The 20,475-nt window shown below is 44.4% G+C and overlaps 1 protein-coding gene across 2 annotated transcripts; it reads left to right on the forward strand.

The window, feature by feature from the left end:
• The first annotated feature begins 1,115 nt into the window (after positions 1-1,115).
• On the forward strand, positions 1,116-5,560 carry LOC148018544 (laccase-4-like). 2 transcript variants are annotated; one of them, XM_087661431.1, is made up of 8 exons: positions 1,116-1,371; positions 1,490-1,641; positions 2,184-2,431; positions 2,512-2,640; positions 2,829-3,484; positions 4,254-4,403; positions 4,548-4,758; positions 5,313-5,560. In XM_087661431.1, exons 1-8 carry the CDS (start codon positions 1,252-1,254, stop codon positions 5,441-5,443), a joined length of 1,797 nt encoding a protein of 598 aa, XP_087517557.1. In that variant the 5' UTR covers positions 1,116-1,251; the 3' UTR covers positions 5,444-5,560. The 2 variants fall into 2 exon arrangements, with proteins under 2 accessions (XP_087517557.1, XP_087517558.1); XM_087661432.1 differs by lacking the exon at positions 4,548-4,758.
• Positions 5,561-20,475: the final 14,915 nt, after the last annotated feature.

The following is a 20,475-nucleotide window of genomic DNA, read 5'->3' on the forward strand; positions in this document are numbered from 1 at the left end:
TGCTCTTTTTCCATGTTTTTTTTTGCTTTTCCCTTTCTTTTTCCGCCATCTCGACTTGGGGTTAATAAGAGGTGAAGCACCCAAGAGCACATATTAACAAAAGCAATGGAGACTTGAGAACACAGAGAGATAGGACTAAATCTTATTCTTCTTTCTTTCTTTTTCTTCACAAAAGAAAAACTAAGTCTACAACATGAATGAAAGTACCAGAATGTATGTACACACAGTCACTAAGTGTGAACTTGCAAAGGAAAGAAAAGTGGCACCATGAATGTGCCACAACCAAGGGTGGATTACATGGGTGTAGTCTGGCTATAGAATCAATAATGTATCCTCATGTCAGTCACCTAACATGCTGATGAATAATATCTTGTCACAATTTTGATTCACTGTTAGCTTGGAGATAGGCTATATTGGAGGAAAGTGATGAGGCTTGGATGGCCTCAACCTCCTATTGCTTATTGTGGGTCTACATAATCACTCACAAGGACACCATTTCACCTCACCGAGTTTATTAAACTTGCCTTCTGGTCCGGAAGCACTCGCCATGCTATAGAAGTTCGCCATTCACAACTCCGGAATAGGTAGCACTGTGGCAATCAAAAGAGGAAACCCGCAGGAGTGAGGGGGGGAGAAAGGAAAAGAGGGAGGGAAAAAAGAGAAGAAACAAACACAAAACAAGAAAAGGTTGGGCCAACCACCACTCACTCAAGTTGCAACTTAAATGTAATTTCAAAGACGCATCGTCTCACACCGTAGCTGCTGGCCGCCAACCATTAGGCAGGAGCGCCCTTGGGGCCATGCTAACTAGTTGGAGTGGATAAGAAGAAATAAACGTTGGTGTTTAGATCATTGATTCGCCTTGGATTGGGTGCTTCAATTGTAATCAAAGTGATCAGCCAATCAGTGGCGTGTGATTATTATTGAATCACGAGAGCTGGCAAGCCAATTCTACCTTCCTATTTTGAAAAGGAATTGAATTTATGTGAGCTGCTTGGACGTCAGTGCCTTGCTTGCAGGAGCTACAATTTGACTTGAAGGCAGCTGGGAGGCTAGAAAGGAAAGGCTTATAAAGAGACCAGTAGAAGCCTAATAGAGCATAGAGGGAGAAGAGAGAGAGAGAGCTTGAGCGTATGAAGAGAAGAGTAGAAGCCTGTGGAGTATAGAGAGGCTGTTAGTATCGGATAGTCAGAGTCGATTCCCCACTCCGAGAGAGAGAGAGAGAGAGAGAGAGAGAGCGGGCTGTGAACCATGGCATCCTACCGGCACCCCTGCCTTGCCCACCTCATCATCCTCCCTTTGATCCTCCTCTTTGTCTCTGATCAATCTTGCCAGCTTGCTTCTGCCAAGACTAGATACTTCCATTTCACTGTACGTTGCATTTTGATTTTGACAACAGCTCTCCTACTGATCTCTCCGTTGTAATGTAACTGTCTCCTCCTTAATCGACAGGTAGAGTTGAGGTAATCCATTGTTTATTGCTGAACAGATCCAGTTTGCGAGCGTCACACGTCTCTGCCACACCAAGTCCCTGGTCTCGGTGAACGGCCAATTCCCGGGCCCAGCTAGCTACGTGAGAGAGGGTGACAAGGTGGTTGTCAATGTTACCAACCTGGTCACCTACAATGCCACTATTCACTGGTAATTCGACCGCAACTGATCCCCAGGCCCCATTAGCCCCCGGGGAGGTTTGTCGCGAGACTGGGTTGCTAACCGGATGACCAGCTCTGAAGCCTTAACATAAAAATCCTCTCGTGCGCACATGCACATGCACGTTGTGTTCTTATAATATGCAGACCGTGCATAATATCCCTGATATGGGTTGCCCACCTCTGAACTGCACACGCAAACACTACATACAATGTAGGCTAGTTTACATGAGCTGCGAATCAAATCCAACCCTACGTAGTACGCAGTAAAGCCACTGGCTCACTTTCACCCAATGTGTACAAACTCCTTTTTTTGTTTTTTCTTGTGTGGCTCCCCCAATTCCACAATCTCTGCAGTGCCCACTTGCAAGCTTATTACTGATGTCCGTCTGCATTTGGATTTTAACTCTGGTAGCAATGTGCATTTGGTGAAAGATCAGCTTTGGAGTCGGCTTTTGAGACCGTAATAATCATGAACCTGATCTCTTTTCTCTGCATTCGACTGTGACAGTGTGTGATTGTGTGTTTTACTAGGCATGGAGTCAGGCAGGTACTGTCTTCATGGGCTGACGGGCCGGCCTATATCACACAATGCCCAATCCAACCAGGCCACTCTTATGTCCACCGCTTCCAAGTCGTCGGACAGCGGGGCACCCTCTTTTGGCATGCCCATTTCAGCTGGCTTAGAGCTACTGTCCATGGTGCCTTCATCATCCTTCCCAAGCACAACGCACCTTTTCCTTTCCCCAAACCACACAAGGAGATGGAACCCCTCATCCTAGGTAACATGTATCCACCATTAACGCTACAGCACTTATAACAGTTCTTTTTTATGCATTCACCTTGAGTCAATGTTCTTCAGGTGAGTGGTGGAATGCAAATGTGGAGGACATTATTGCCCAAGCCTTAGCAACGGGAGGCACTTACAATATCTCCGATGCCGTCACCATCAATGGGCAGCCTGGAAGCTTATACACCTGCTCAGCCCAAGGTAAGAGGCATATGTATGACTGCTGCGGCCAGCAGAGGTTGAGGATGGATTACGATCTATTTGAGCTAGTAAACTTCAGCAGTCGTGGTTTTAGTAAGCATTATGGTAATGAGCAGGATCCCATTGAGAACTTGATCAAGCTGTTCCCTCAATCGCATAACTCTTCGTGGGCTATGCATGGATTGCAGGCACTGCGGTGTACAATGTGACCCGGGGGGAGACATACCTTCTACGAATAATCAATGCGGCCGTGAACTTCCAGTTCTACTTTGCCATAGCCAACCACACCATGACAGTGGTGGAGGTGGACGCAGAGTACACAGAGCCCTTGCCAACGGACATGATCATAATAGCCCCGGGGCAGACGACGAACGTGCTGATAAAGGCCAACGGCTCCGTATCCAACTACTACATGGCGGCTTCTGTGTACTCTCCCCCAAACATCAGTATGGTGCCATTTCCTCAGACCCCCACAACTGCCATACTCCATTACAAAGGGGCAGAGCCTGCCTCGTTCCTGCTGCAATCGGACACATCAAACAAGAGCACGCCCCCTTCGTTGGCCTTGCCTAGCTTCCCTCTGGCCAACGACTCCACCTTCCAGGTGAACTTCACCCAGAGCCTGAGAGGGCTGAACTTCTCTCGAGGGTACTACTACTATGATGTGCCCAAGGCGGTGGACATCGACCTGCTCCACACTGTGGGATATGCCCTTCAGCCCTGCAACAATGCCACCAGTACAGGAAGCGCCGCCGACTCGTGCCAAGGACCCAATGGCACCATCTTCAGATCATCCATGAGCAACATCACCTTTGTCAACCCTCCAAGACTGTCCCTAATTCAGGTGATCGGGGTGTTGCAAGTGACAACTGCGAGTAAATATTTAAATCATGCCGGGGACACTAGAAGAGCAGGAGTAGGATTGACACTAGCTAGAGTTTGCAGGGCAACATGAATGCTGTTGATTAATGCGGAACCCCATAGACACAGAGACAGAGAGAGAGAGAGAGAGAGAGAGAAAACTGCGAGCGCAGGTTAGCGTCATCTATCTATTTAGGAGAGACTTGCCACAAAGGCTACCTCTGATGATGATGGCGACGATGGAGCACCTCCATTGCAGCGGCCCACAGTACCAACAAGCAACTGATCGCAACAAGGTCCTCTGTCTCTGCAGGGCCTCACACGCACGCACACACACACACACACACACACACACACACTCTCTCTCTCTCTCTCTCTCCCTCTCAGCCTAGAACTTAGAAAAGTTTGGCCACATCTAAAGTCTAGCCTAATCACTTGTGTACCGTGGCAAATGGCAATGTGGCTAATGAGCCTTCCGAAAGTTTGAAAAGGCGCGTGTCCTCCGGTGGATCCCCATGAAACACGGGCGCTTCTCCTCCTAAATTCTTATTTTAAAAACGAGGACCGGCCAAGAATTTAGCTTATCCCCACAACAAAGTACATATTTACATGTTATATTTGTGTGTGTGTGTGTGTGTGTGTGCACGTGCAGGTGCATGCATGGGGGTGGGGTTGTGTATGTAAATATGTATGTTGCATGCTGCTTGGTAGATGTATCTCTCATTCCGTCAGTCGATTGAATGCAATGGCAGGCCTACTATGACCACATAAACAGAGTGTACACCTCGGATTTCCCAGATGTCCCAATGTTCCAGTACAATTACACTGGTGTTAATCCGACAGACAAGGCAGCATTGCCAGGGACAAGGGTGAGGGTGATCCCATTCAACAGCTCCATTCAGGTGTGTTACTTTGTTGGAGACAATACCCGATGGAGGGGGGTGGTGTTTATTAACCGTATAATGATAACGACTAGCTTTTTTAAAAAAAACCATGACTTTATCCGTGAATATGAGCCACTTAAAATGGTTCTCCTCGGAATTCAGGTCGTTTACCAGAACACAGCCACGCTCTTTTTTGAGTCGCATCCCATCCACCTTCACGGCCAAAGCTTCTATGTGGTGGGCACTGGCATTGGCACCTTTAACCCCGCGACCGATCCAACCAACTTCAACCTTGTCAACCCCCACTCTCGCAACACCGTAGCTATCTACCCTGGTGGCTGGGCAGCTATCCGATGGCAGGCAATGAACCCAGGTAAACATAGCATGTGCTCTCGCAAACCTTCATTATCCCTATGTTGCCTTGTTCCACTCAATAAAATGCCTAAATTTCTGCTCAATTTCCTACCGCTTTTTATGTACCTTTTTGGTTAGGTTTGCTTGGTAAATAGTCAAACTATTTGGGTTAGCCTTACCAAGGAAGAGTTATCCGCAAACAGCTTGCAAACTCTGATCTTCTCCCTAGGTTAAGGTTGCCCCTCAAAGCTATCCTTGGGGGTAGTTTAGGGAGTGCCCCGGTTAGATTCTCGTTCAAAATCTATAGCTTAACCAAAATCTACAATGGGATGTGCAATAAGTTAAGTACAACATTATTCAAATCATATTACTAAACCTTTAAATCTAACACCAAGATCTACTTCCATGTCATATGAAGGCTTATTCCTTGTACCGAACGTCTAGTTACATAGGATCACTAGGCTCGCTTTCAACTTGTATTGCTAAAACACCATCTTCATTGCATTTGCTTGTAACGTACTTGGCGATGCAGGACATCATCTTCACTAACGTGCTGTTTTGTGGTTTGATCAGGAGTATGGTTTGTGCATTGTCATTTTGACATACATCAATCATGGGGCATGGACATGGTCTTCATCACCCTTAATGGTGTGGGACCTTCCCAAACTTTACCACCACCGCCCAGTGATTTACCACAGTGTTAGTGGTTATGCAAGATTTAGATTTTGTTGAGGCCACATTTCCTCATATTGGAGATTTTGTATTGAGGCAATTACATTTAGTAATTATTTCATATGATTTTTGACAAACAGTTAATGTGAAGAGCAAATACATTTTTTGCATTGTCTTACATTCATATAATGTGTTTGTCTTGCTTGTGGATGTTCTACACCCATTCAAAATCTCTATAATGTAAGCAAGATTTCACTAAACCTAACTTATTCAACCAATAGGAAGCTATACATGCCTTGTTTGACGTCTAATGTGTGTGTGTGTGTGTGTGTGTGTGTGTGTGTGTGTGCATCAAAAGATCATGCATTCAATTAACAACAAGACAAAGTAAAACACAAACAAAATTGATGAGGATAGATAGAAAGCAACTCAATAACACATGAAGATCATAGAGAGATCACATAAGGCTTGCCCCGAAGTAAGGCACTAAGAATATTGGTGACTAGTCTCCAACTAAGTTTTAGTGAAAAATGAGTATAATGCAAAATTAATGGCAATGGGTGCCAAATAGGGTTTATTTTATATAGGTTATAAATGGTGGGTGGGGAACTTTAAGAGGGTCACATTGATGAGACCCACGATGACTAAGTACAAGCACCTCACTAGAGAAACCCCAATATCACTTTATAAAATAGCATGCATAATTGTAACTCTCCCTCTTCATATATGAGTAATTCTATGAGTAAGAAGAGATAATAATGATACAAAGAAGTTAAGAAACTAGGGGAAGTATGGATGCCACATTCGTGCACATAGATGAGATGTGCCTTAAGGATGGAGCAAATAAAATACTCAAATACGAAGCATGGAATGAAGAAAAACTTGCCACAAGGCATAGCTCTCCAACATCTAGGGTAGTCCAAGAAAGAGTCGCTCAATGCTCCAAGAAGAACATCCAATAGTCTTCAACTATATGCATCATTTAGAATGTCACACAATGTTGAAGTGGAATTGGTTCTCAAGCCATTGATTATAGTAGGGACTAGACTCATGAAGTACCTCCCAAGAACTAGTGTTGGATTCTTGTGAGGAAGTGAAACCAAAAGGACACCCAAGATACACTAATCACAAATCACTCCTCCTCAAGGTGAATGTCAAATATTTATAGGGGAGATTGTTGGCTTCCTCCCTCTCAAGCACCAATTACCATAGTTCCCCTTGACTGATTAACTTCAACTTGCATTAACAACTCCTCAACCCCTCCACCAAAGGTACACCAACAATGGCAATAAGTATCTCATGAGAGAGACTTAAAGCGAATGCAGCTTAATACTCAAGAGGAGGCATAGGCTATCCATGGTGAAGAATCCTCCATGTCCCAAACATCTCGAGTAGTGTACTTGAAATAAAACTAAAAAGATGCTCATGCAGAAGCCAATAAGCTAATATGAATGTGCAATAAGGATTCCAAAGCACAATTCAAATCATACTACTAAGCCTTTAAATCTAACACTAAGATCTACTTCCATTTCATATGAAGGCCTATTCCTTTTACCAAACACTTGATTACATAGGATCACTAGGCTCACTTTCAACTACTCAAGCTACTTGTTGTCTTCTTGTTTGACCCGCCTAATTGGGCATGCTTTTTGCATTGTGTTTCTAATTCTGGAGCCTTGATGCCCTTTGAAAATCTTCAAGTTCAAGGTGGCAACAATCTCATAATCTTCTAAGGGGGGTGGATGTGGGGTATTTATACTTCATATAATCACACACATGAACATGTCTCTTTCTATACCTAAAAGGTATTACAATTATATGGTGGCCTTGAGAGTGGTCTTGTCTTTCCAATGGATTTTCCACAAGTACTTCTAGTGTGTCTATTTGAGGATTCATATGCTTGATCATTATGACAACTTATATAGCTAAAACACCACCTTTGTTTCTTTTGGTTGTCCATAATGTACTTTGTGATGTGTGACATCATCTTCACTAATTTGTTGTTTAATGGCATGTTTGGTTTGTGCATTGTCATCTTGACATACATCAATCATGAGGCATGGACCTAATCTTCATCACCCTTAATGACCCTCCCAAACTTTACTGCCAAGGGATTTACCACAGTGTTAGTGGTTATGCAAGATTTAGATTTCGTTGAGGTCCAATTTCCTCATGTTGGAGGTTTTGTATTGAGGCAACTACATCAAATAATTATTTCAAATGATTTTTGACAAACGATTACTATTAAGGACAAATTCATTTTTTTGCATTTTCTTGCATTCATCTAATGTGCTTGTCTTGCTTGTGGATGTTCTTAGCACCCATTTTAAATCTCTATAATGTAAGCAAGATATTACTAAACATAAACTATTCATGTAATGGAAAGCTATGCATGCCTTGTTTGACATTTAATGAGAGAGAGAGAGAGAGAGAGAGAGAGAGAGAGAGAGAGAGAGAGAGAGAGAGAGAGAGAGAGAGAGAGAGAGAATGTGTGTGTGTGTGTGTGTGTTAACCCCAACACGAAGAAAGCAAAATGAAATAAAAAATACGTAGGGCAAAGGTGGAAAAAAGGTAGCCCGACTGAAGAAAGAAGAGGAGGAAAGGCCAAAAGCTCAAGGGCAACCTTAAAAAGTCCAAGGCAAAAACAAAAGGAGAAAGGTGCATTTTAAAATACAAAGGCACACCCTGAAATCTTGTAAAAGAGTACCAGGCGGTGGAAAATCCGGAAAGCTAAAACAGAAGACGAAGACAAAGGCCAAGGCAAAGAGAAACAGAAGACAAAGGCGCACAAGGAAAAGCGCAAGTCAAAACTTTTGTAAAAGAGCGCAAGCGCATCATGGTTTAATTCAAGGAGCGCCGGGCTCTCACCCGTGCAATTTGTAAATGTAGACGGGCGGTGGAAAGGAAGCTAGGAAGATAGAAGGACAATGGAAAAAAGGGCCTAGCCCGGCCATGTAAAAAAGGGGAAAAGGGGATGACTGCCCAAAAGGGATTTAGGGTTTTGTATATAAAGTTGAAAAGTGAATGAGAAGCTCATTCTTGTGTTGGCAAAAAGTGGCTCTCTTCTTCTTCTTCTCTTCTTGTTCTTGCTTGCTTGAGCTTGTGCTTGAGAGAGGGAGTGTGAGAGTGTGAGGGAGTGAGTGTGTGAGTGTGAGGGACCGTGAGGTGGAGAAGCTCTCCATCTTCTCCTATCTTCTTCTCTTCTCTTCCCTTGCTTGCGGTGATGGAGCTTGGAGTGTGGAGCTTGAGGATGGAGCTTGCTTGAAGCTTGCACTTGGATCGTGGAGTTTCGGAGTGCGCGAGAGAGAAGGTAACTCGAACGGCATGGAGGTAAGCTCACTACACCGTAGATATGGATGGCGCGTCGGCTATGTGAGAGGTAGCCATTATTGCTCGGCTTGGAACACTTGAGACAATAAGCGGTCCATGGGTCTTGGCAGTCGAGCAAAAGCTCCCACATTTTGGTTCTATTGCCGGGACCAACGAATTCAAGCCTTGAGTACTTGCGCGCTTCGAATAATCGAGCATTGAAGTAGGGTTTTCCCCGAACCAGTGCTTGAGGTAGATAGGTAGGAAGCGAGGGGGTTGAAGATGGTATTCGATCTCCTTGGCAAGCAGGTTTTTTTCTTTTTTGAGATTTATGTTGTGAGATGGAGTAGTGTAGGTATTTGCTTTGTGAATTGGATGCATTAGAGTAGGAGAAAACAAAGAAAAACAAAGAAAATAAGCATTAGGGTTTACTGTTGCAAAACAGGGCAAAAATCGTGTAAAAAATGGTAAAAGGCTTGCTTGTGATGCTTAAGATCGGCAAATGAGTGATTGGGGGCATCAACACTATACCCGAGAAGGGGCATAAGAGCCAAGAGGCCAAGGGAGAGCTCATTTGTGACCATTTGAGAGAGAGAGAGAGCCATTGCACGATTCGCTCCATCTCGCCATCGACGAGCCTACTACTCTATTCAGGTATATGAATCCCTTTCACTATCCCCCTAGATAAGATCTGGAGGTTTATGCTAGCTATGATTGGTTAAATCGCAAGAATCGAGCAAGATCGACATCTCGCTGTTGTCGTCGCACCACGTTAGGCCCGTCCGAGCAGCCGCTTCTGGGCTGAGTCCCAGAATCGGCCCTTGGCCTTCTTTCGCTCGGCCCCGGCCCAAGTGCCTCGGCCCGTCCTAGTGACCTCGTCCGAGTGACCTCATTCGAGTGACCCCATTCGAGTGACCTCGTCCAAGTCTACCCTGTCCGAGTCCCGAATTCGGCCCTCGGCCCGCCCATCCGAGTGACCCACTCGGACCCTGCAATTCGGACCAGCTAGGCCAAGTGTAAATTTTTATCAAATTCTCATAAATTTGACCTGATCTGGCTAGAGCTCAACATCGCAAATTGTCGAAAGTCCTTCTGACGCTCAGATTTTAATTCTGGCATACGGAAGTGATGAAATCGTAGGGAGTAGCCGCTTAGCAGCTTGAAGTAGGCAGTGGCGAGACCTAGAGACCTAGACGCAAGCGCTGAGCAGTTAAAACCTGATTGGCCAAAAGCAAACGAGACAACATATTAGAAAAACCCTGAACCCCAAAACTGACCCCAAAGGCTACGTAGAGCTAAAGGCACATCACAGACCCATCATTGGGCTGAAACTTAGAACATTAGTTCAAAATTTGGCTAAACGGTCCTCCGAATTGCACATGGTGTTTACTGTAACGGCCCTATGAGGCATGGGGAGAGGTGTGGACCCTACAAGGCCTACCAGAGCTGACACCGACTAATGCCTCATAGGGCCGATGAGGCATGGACCCTACTAGGCTGACACTGACTAATGCAGCTCTTAGCCCTTATGGGGGATCTCCACAAGCACTCATGGGGAAGTGCAATATCCTTGCAAAAATTGAAACTGAAAGCTTGCCTATCCTATTTCATGTTCCTCCAAATAGTGCTAAATATGGTAAGGAAACCCTCCTGGGAAGACCCTTCAAAATGTGAGGCTGGCTATGTAGCACAGAGGATACACCTGACACTACCAGGTGCAAGGATAGTCATGAACTTTAGCAAGTGTGACCTCATCGAACCTCGAAGGAAAGGCAAGCAAGGTGCTGACATAATAGTCAAGCCTGCTGACGAGAGCAAGGACTTGTTGGAAGAGTTAATGCAAGCACAGGTCGAACAATGAGAACCAGTGAGTGAGGCCATTGCCTGAAACAAGAAGGTCAGAACACAATGCCAAGGACGGCCTTTGGACTTACAAATATCGTAGAAGACCCCAAAGAAGCCCAAGCCTTATAGACGAAGGCATCGATGGAGAGTCAATACAACACCGCGATGGATATCCAAGACGTTGCTACATGCTCAAGGGTATTATGCAGGTAACCGATGGATTTGGGTACCAAAACCCCCTTTTAAACCTCCTTTGTCAAATGAAGGCCAGATTGTATCAAGAGCAAATGAGTGACCGAGCCCCTCATGGTCGAAATCAAAGAAGTGTAGGAGGAGATCTAAATGAAAAACCAAGTCTCAAGTCAAGAACAATGGAGTGACCGAGCCCCTCATGGTCGAAATCAAGAAACCCAACAGGACCAATTGGAGGGTAGATACTCAGCCTAGCGTGCTTGACAAGCAGACATTAAATGTAATCGTTGAGGATACCCAAAAGCCACTAGTGCCCAAGGAGCCTTTGATTCCCCAAGAGGATAGCAGGCATCATAGGCACAACATTGCTCATGGCAAGGGTAAATGCTCAACAAAGCAAATAGCAAAATCATCTAACAACAGCGAGCAAATCTCCCAGCCAGTGTCAAAGCCACTTAGGAGTCCCAAGTCTCCTACACCCTCTTCCCCTAAAAGAACACAGGAAGCACAACACTCGTCAAGTGCGGCTACTCAATCCCAATCTCTACGTACATCAAAGCTTCCAAATGTCCAAGAGGTAGGACACGACACCACCCTTAGCTTTCAACCTAAGGATATGCCTATGCAATCCACCGTGACTAGCTCAACGGATAATCGATCTACGCAAGTGAATGCTCTAAGGGCAACAAACAACACAACCACTTCCAATTGCCGTAAGGACTTGACACCGCAAAATCCACCAATAGTAGCAAGTCCATTGAACTAGCTGCTACTACTTCAAATCAGGGATCATAGCAGTCACAGCCCTGGGCCGTGACAATGCCCCTTGCGGAATGTGCCCTTAGTAGTTTGCCTGTGGAGGAGGTGTCGCAACCAACTTCATTAACAACTCCAACACTTCCAAAGCGCCTAAAGCCTAGATTGGAGGAGTTAAATAGAAGGGAAGAGCTAGACTCTCCAAAAAGGGAGGTAGTTGTACCCTCACAACCTAGCAAGGCTTCTCAGCAGGCCACGGCTATGTCCCATGAGGACACACCAGAGCAGGGGAAATTTGAGGCCCAACCAAGCACATCAACGGCTGACCTAGTTCAGGGTCTTGAGTCATTAAGTTATGCACCTTCATTGACCAAGAAAAAGAGGAGAAAACAACGAAAACAACAGCAGTGAACAACAGGTGGTTGTGGACCACAAGAGCATTGAGACCAAGAGCGCTAGAGAGCTGGGGAATAAAGCATCAAGTCCATCCACCAATGAACCCATTGACGTCTCTCCTAATAGCGGTGAAACCTCAGACACATCCGTGTGCTCTGAAAAATCAAAGCAGCCATTGCCATCAACAGTTGCTTTCAACACTCAATCCACTGGCAATAGAACTCGCAGCGACCAATCAAGAGTGGATACAACGTTGTCACAATAGGGTGACAAATCTATACCAGTCACATCCAAGAAGAACCATGAAAAAATAGCAGCAAAACCTCAGGAAAAATGCACAATCCCTAAGAGCATAAGTAATCTTATCGTTGACCAATCTTGCTCATCTAGGCCTGAGCCCCTAGCTATGCTAAAGCCTAGGCAAACTCCTAGAACCTTGCATGAGATAGAAACCGAGCAAGCCCTCGTGGAACATAGAAGTGTCGCAGAATGCTTAACTGAGTTGGATGCTAAGCTCAAGGTGTTTGCATGTGTCTATGTCCTTGCGGACATGGGTGCATTCCCTAAAGGGCAGCTCGAAGAATACTTGCCATTTCCCTTATCTTGGGAAGAGCAAGAACATCTTGATGAGAACTATAATAGGCTCTTGTATAAATGCATGCGACTCATCTCTGGCGAGGAAGCCGATGAACTACGCTTAACGGTCACATTCAATGATGTGCTCTGCCAACCAAGTCTCTTACGGATAGAGCAACTAAAGCGACTATCAGAGGGCCGAAGTCAGTTTGAACAGCGTTGATATGAAAACCGCGTTGCAATGGCCAAACTAGGAGCCTAGATCATGACAGTCTCCGAGGAGTGATTGGCCAAATCGCAGTCTCAAAGAGACCCAACCTATGTGGCACCAACTTCCCTTCGAGTGCTAACTACCATTCGCAATACGGACTTAGCTGAACCTAGCCAAGAGAACTCGTTGTTTGATAAGGTTCTCACTGAGGAGGAGTTACATGCTGCCAGTAGACTCGGACAAGGTTCCATGCTACTCGATGTTGCAAAATATCTATTGGTATTGAGTAAGCTGGCACAAGTATTGGATGCGTGTGCCACGCTCCAGTACAATTCGGAGTTCTATAATTGGTTTTTATCCTCATGAAACGACATGGATTCATGGATATGTATATAAATAAATAATGACTTTTGTGACCCTGTATAGACACTATCAACACATACAAGCAATAATAGTCAAGTACAAGAAGAAGAGTTAGGGTCAACAAGCTAAGCTCACAGCCCCCCTCTCACCACATATTTAGAAGTTGCGTGACCATTTTTACGTTCAGGTGGAGGGCATGCACCCCTCATTGCCACCATGGGAAGCCTTGACCAACATCTCTGATGATGTAAGCAGGGTGTAGTTCCTTTCTATACACCTTTCCCTTTCCGATCTATCCTTGCGAGGATGAGCCCTGCCCCAATCCATGACCACCAAAACCACGTAACTTAGCATGAGCCAAGATCTGCTAATGGTTGGAGGCTAAATAAACATCATCACGGCGGCCATCCCTCTACAACAAGCATTGCACATCCCACCCCTCCCCTTCTAGTCATATGCACTTGATAACCCACACTATAACCCCTCCCATGCGAACGGTTTTATTTCGTATCAAGGCCTAACCCTTGGTTCGCATCTTGTAGGTCCCCCTATGAGAAAAACATGGAGAACCTAGGATAGCTGGCTTGTAGAGATGCTCTCTGCGGACGACGGGAACATGTAGCACACGCCCCTCCGCCGATGCACTACGTGCCCACACTCAAAAGGTATGCAAAGAAACGAGGTCCCAAGCGACACCGCCCCGAATGAAGGCCGAAGAATCCCTGGGCCAGAGGGTCGAAGCTCAAAGAAGCACACAAGATATGGCAACACTAGTTGCGCAAACCCCTAACGGACGCTCGGGCACCAAGTGCTCAAGGGCAGAAAGGGCAGCCCGGGACAGAGAAGAATTCAATGAATTGTTCAACAGCATTTTGGAAATGGTGGCGGCCCAAGATTACACCATTTATATCATGGCCGACATATTCCCTGCCCAACCTCATGGGAGCCCCGCACCAGTAGAGGCTTAGTCGCCTGACCACCCAGACTCGCCCCGCCTTGTGCAAATCGAGTAGCCCCTATGATATACAAGCAACTTGACAAATCATCATGCCATAACTTTTTGTCTTTTGATGAGTAAAGGGGCAAGCTCCCCACTTGTACACACTTCCTTTACCTATCATTAATGTATGCCACGTCTTTAACAAGCAATGGAATAGGCATTGCAATTAACATCATAGCATTCTGAAAAGTTATGTCTTAACATGATTGCATTTGCTCGATGTACTTGACACAAGTAAGCATATACTCTCATGAAGTGACAAGTGGATGCAGGATGACATAGGTCTTCGTGCAAACGTGTTCAACGCCCAAGTCACCGCAAGACCACCAACCGCACAAAGAACCGCAATAAAGCGACGTTGTTGAATGCGAAAAATCACCCTTGCAAGTGCCCACATAGCACGAACCACAGCATAGTCATAGGCTACACTCTCTTCTTGGGTCAAGCTCTACAGTGAGCTCACAATGGGTGTCACCTCAATCGCACCAATATTGCAACAATGGCTCCTCTAACAACGAGGCTAGGGCACAATCAATCCTGAGCCTTCGAAGCTTGACATTTTCCAACCCATTGAAAGGCTCATAGCCTCAACATATTGCAATGATTGTACTTAGGCAAAAAAAAAAAGAGAAGAAAATAAAAGAATGAAAAGATACGAAGCACCCATGCTCACAGCACTACACCTAGGGATCCTCAAAATAGGTGCGTCCAGTGACCTTGGTCAGCTGGTTCCGTCCCTAGTCCCCTAGCCCCCTAGCATTCCCCACAATAATTTAGGGCACATCAAGGGCAGGACAGACCTAAGTGAGCTTGTCTCAACTGTAGTATAGTATCCCTGTGTCTACCAGCTATGGATAGTATAGTATCCCTGTGTTCTATCCTGTTACGTTGTGCAATCACAATGCACAGGATGTCGCATACACCTTTACGTATACTTCTTCCCACCATGGACCACTTTGCTTTATCCACATGTCGTTATGAGAAACCAGCCTGCGGTCTTCTACCTACGTAATATCTAAGTATGCACGAGCACTCACACAATATATGTACCAAAGTATATACACAGTTTGGGTCCTTAAGTGCAGGACAATACTCTCAGCTTGCTTAGAGTTCGACCTGTCTCCCAAAATAATTGAACTAAGTCTTGTGCACGATAAAGAAGACTAGCACTTCCCCTAGGGAGAAATCACCTATGAGAGGTTTTCAATTGCAGGTATTAAAGACTCCAATGAGGACGTCGTTCCATCTTCATCAACACTCAACTCTGCATTCCTCTCCGTATCACCCTCTAAACTTGCCATTCTACTCCATCAGGGCAACCCCCCAAAGAAGAGCCCTACCCCCAACTCCCATTTCCCTACCACCTACTGCTTAACCCACCAACGTGCCCTCAACGGTCTTCCTCCCACCTCTACCAATACTCTGCCATGTGGCAACCACACACGCCCTCGCCACTCACGTCTTCGTGCATGCTAACACCTACTACTTGTGACGGGGAGTGCCATGGGACTGGCACTCATCTAGGAGGGGGGTAATGTTAACCCCATAACGAAGAAAGCAAAATGAAATAAAAAAGACGCAGGGCAAAGGCGGAAAAAAGGGAGCCCGACTGAAGAAAGAAGACGAGGAAAGGCCAAAAGCTCAAGGGCAACCTTAAAAAGTCCAAGGCAAATACAAAAGGGGAAAGGTGCATTTTAAAATACAAAGGCGCACCTTGAAAACTTGCAAAAGAGTGCCAAGCGGTGGAAAATCTGGAAAGCTAAAACAGAAGACGAAGACAAAGGCCAAGGCAAAGAGAAACGGAAGACAAAGGCACACAAGGAAAAGCGCAAGTCAAAACTTTTGTAAAAGAGCGCAAGTGCATCATGGTTTAATTCAAGGAGCACCGGCCTGTCACCCGTGCAATTTGTAAATGTAGACGGGCAGTGGAAAGGAAGCTAGGAAGATAGAAGGACAATGGGAAAAAGGGCCTAGTAAAAAAGGGGAAAAGGGGATGACCGCCCAAAAGGGATTTAGGGTTTTGTATATAAAGTTGAAAAGTGAATGAGAAGCTCATTCTTGTGTGTGGCAAAAAGTGGCTCTCTTCTTCTTCTTCTCTTCTTGTTCTTGCTTGCTTGAGCTTGTGCTTGAGAGAGGGAGTGTGAGAGTGTGAGGGAGTGAGTGTGTGAGTGTGAGGGACCGTGAGGTGGAGAAGCTCTCCATCTTCTCCTCTCTTCTTCTCTTCTCTTCTCTTCTCTTCCCTTGCTCGCGGTGATGGAGCTTGGAGCGTGGAGCTTGAGGATGGAGCTTGCTTGAAGCTTGCACTTGGATCGTGGAGCTACCGGAGTGCATGGGAGAGCAGGTAACTCGAACGGCATGGAGGTAAGCTCACTACACCCGTAGATATGGATGGCGCGTCGGCTATGTGAGAGGTAGCCATTAGTGCTCGGCTTGGAATGCTTGAAACAATAAGCGGTCCATGGGTCTTGGCAGTCGAGCAAAAGCTCCCAAAGAGAGAGAGAGAGAGAGAGAGAGAGAGAGAGAGAGAGAGAGAGAGTTACCAGAACATAGCCACGCTCTTTTTCGAGTTGCATCCCATCCACCTTCACGGCCAAAGCTTCTATGTGGTGGGCACTAGCATTGGCACCTTTAACCCCATGACCGATCTAGTCAACTTCAACCTTGTCTACCCCCACTCTCGCAACACCGTAGCTATCTACCTCGGTGGCTGGGCAGCTATTCCATGGCATGCAATGAACCCAGGTAAACATCACATGTGCTCTCGCAAACCTTCATTATCCCTATGTTGGCTTGTTCCACTCAACAAAATGCCCAACTTTCTGCTCAATTCCTACTACTTTTTATGTACCTTTTTGGTTAGGTTTGCTTGGTAAATAGTCAAACTATTTGGGTTAGCTTTACCAAGGAAGAGTTATTGGCAAACGACTTGCAAACTCCGATCTTCTCCCTAGGTTAATGTTGCCCCTCAAAGCTATCCTTGGGGGTAGTTTCCCGATTAGATTCTCATTCACAATCTATAGCTTATCCAAAATCTACAATGGGATGTGCAATAAGTTAAGTACAACATTATTCAAATCATACTGCTAAGCCTTTAAATCTAACACCAAGATCTACTTCCATGTCAAATGAAGGCCTATTCCTTATATCGAACGTCTGGTTACATAGGATCACTAGGCTCGCTTTCAACTACTCAAGCTATTTGTTGCCTTCCTATTTGATCCATCTGATTGGACATGCTTTTTGCATTGTGTTTCTCATTCTAGAGCCTTGATGCCCTTTGAAAATCTTCAAGTTCAAGGTGGCAACAATCTCATAATATTTTAAAGGGGGTCATGTATGGGGTATCTATAGTCTACATAATCACACACATGAACATGTTTCTTTCTACACCTAACGGTGCCAACAAACGAAAGGTATTCCATTTATGTGGTGGCCTTGAGAGTGGTTTTGTCTTTCCAATGAATTTTCCCTAAATACTTCTAGTGTGTCTATTTCGGGATTCACATGCTTGATCATTATCACAACTTGTATTGCTAAAATACCACCTTCATTACATTTGCTTGTAACGTACTTGGCAATGCAGGGCATCATCTTCACTAACGTGTTGTTTTGTGCTCTGATCAGGAGTATGGTTTGTGCATTGTCAGTTTGACATACATCAATCATGGGGCATGGACATGGTCTTCATCACCCTTAATGGTGTGGGACCTTCCCAAACTTAACCACCACCACCAAGTGATTTACGACAGTGTTAGTGGTTATGCAAGATTTAGATTTTGTTGAGGCCACATTTCCTCATATTGGAGATTTTGTATTGAGGTAATTACATACAATAATTATTTCATATGATTTCTGACAAATAGTTAATGTGAGGAGCAAAGACTTTTTTTTCATTTTCTTACATTCATCTAATGTGTTTGTCTTGCTTGTGAATTTTCTATACCCAATCGAAATCTCTATAATGTAAGCAAGATTTCACTAAACCTAAAATATTCAAGCAGCTATACATGCCTTGTTTGATGTCTGAGAGAGAGAGAGAGAGAGAGAGAGAGAGAGAGAGAGAGTGAGTGAGTGAGTGAGTGTGTGTGTGTGTGTGTGTGTGTGTGCATCAAAAGATCATGCATTCAATTAGCAACAAGACAAAGTAAAACACAAACAAAATTGATGAGGACAAATAGAAAGCAATGCAATAACACATGAAGATCATAGAGAGATCACACAAGGCTTAGCAACAAGACAAAGTAAAACACAAACAAAATTGATGAGGACAAATAGAAAGCTACTCAATAACACATGAAGATCCTAGAGAGATGATGCTAGGAGGCATATTTCACGGTGGATTCCATGCCACGGTGGATTCCGTGAGGTTTTACGGTGGATTCCATAAACTTTGATTATCGGGGCTCATACACAAAGTGGATTCTTTGTGCGAGAAGTCGATGGGGATGCCTATCCTTTTCGAGCATTTCGTTAATTTAGTGTGTACATGGGTGATTTCATAGCGGGTGATTCCACAAAATACATATTAAATTAATAAACGTTTATGAGTTTAGAGTGCGCACTCATGATAAATTAAGGTTAGGATTGATTTCTAACCAATTGATTTATTTATGTAGCTAAAGACTGCTAAGTATTCACTTTTGTCAGTTTAATTGTATTATTTTACTAATGATGTGTAGAGATAGCAGCAGTGGCGAAGAAAAGCATTGGAGGATAGCGTGTATTCGAGTTATCACCTATATTTTGATGGGCACATACCTTAGGCATGGCGCCTATATTTTGTCGCGCCTATTTATTAAGGTGTTGGATATTTATTTATTATTTTTAAATGTGCATGGGCGCACGATTATGATATTTGTATTTGAACATTGTATTGGGTATGCCTGACTTCTTGGGCACCCACCCATTAGCTTTATTTCTATTTAGCACTAAAGCAAACTCAAAAGCCAAAAGCGTGCTATTTTGTAATTTGGGCTATTATTTGAGCTTGAAGATGATTAATACAAAAAAATACATGCTTTGTGGAGCGCTCACACAAGGCACGGGGGGAGATTGCACCCAATTGGTCTCTTGTTCATGTCGTGCATGCTTTCTACCTAGAGTTTTGTGCAAAAAGCTGAGTTCTTTTGTTCTTGGGGACCTTCCGACGCTCACTACGTGCGCTTACGGCATCTGATCTGTGCACTAGTGGTATCAGAGTGAAGCTGAGATCGAGAGCTTCCAATCACTACCCATCTTGTGCGAAGGTGGAGCTCCTGGAACGATCGAGTTCTACAGTCAGTTTCATTACGAATGGTCAATACGGGTGGATTCCTGGCAATCAAGAACCTCTATCTACAGCCTTTGATCGCGAAGGACCGACTTGAGGAAGCAGAGGACCATGTCAATATCTTCTTCAATAAGTCGTTATGTAACAGAGAGTACAGATAAGCTTTATCTCCATATCCACAAGTTCAATAAGCTTTAAAATAAAGCTTAGGGAGTTAATAGTAAGCTTTATAAAAGCTTACTTAAAAGAATTTCATCGACCAGTATCGCGACATGCTGACGCCGTGATCAGTGGCGGCGGAAAAAACGCCCCCCCTCAAAATTCGTCGTCAGTTTCAGTGTTACTAAGCTTAAGTTACTTGAGCTTTATAAAAGCTAAATCATCTAAGTAATCTCCAAGTTCCTCAAGTTCTATCACTCTGCAAGTTTACCAAGTCTGCAGAGATCAAAACAGACTTACCTCAATTACTCCTATAAGGATTGTTCCTGCGCAAAAGCACAGAACTACAAAATTGTTCCATAGAAGACTCTGTTCGTATACGCAAACTTATTGAACCAATTTTAGCACACGCAGAAGATCATATACAGTTTCAAAGAAGATTACAAACCCTGCAACCGCAAAAGACAAAGACCGTGAAAGCCAAACAAAAATCTATAAGCCTTGTATACGCGATTTTGAGCTACGCTCATCCCGCTAATTGGATTTTGAGAATGTGAGGTCTTTTGGATTTTTACAGGATGACAGAACAAAATATGGATGATTTAATGGCTGAAGGTGATCTTCCTGAACCTATGATGGAATAAAAATTGGATTTAATTATGATGCAGCTTGATGAAGAATGAAGAGCCCGATAAGCTTTGCAAGTTCAATTGGCCAATTTGCAACGATCTACCATCGATAAAGATGGACCGCAACCGGAAGATCTTATCCGACGTACCATCGATGCGATGCTCGAAGCTCAATCCATCTGCAAAGAAACAAAGATAAGTAAAAGAAATTTCAAATTCCGTACTTTCAATGGAACTCGAGATGGAAAGACTGTACTTGCATTCATCAGTCAATTTGATGATTACTTTCATGAAGAGACATACGCTGAAAAAGACAAAATCAAATGTGTCACTAATCATTTAGTCGATCGAGCACCTCT

The sequence above is a fragment of the Lygodium microphyllum genome, chromosome 21 (assembly GCF_053477565.2).
Source record: "Lygodium microphyllum isolate KBCC chromosome 21, Lygodium_microphyllum_v1.1.10, whole genome shotgun sequence".
Classification (NCBI taxonomy): Eukaryota; Viridiplantae; Streptophyta; class Polypodiopsida; order Schizaeales; family Lygodiaceae; genus Lygodium; species Lygodium microphyllum.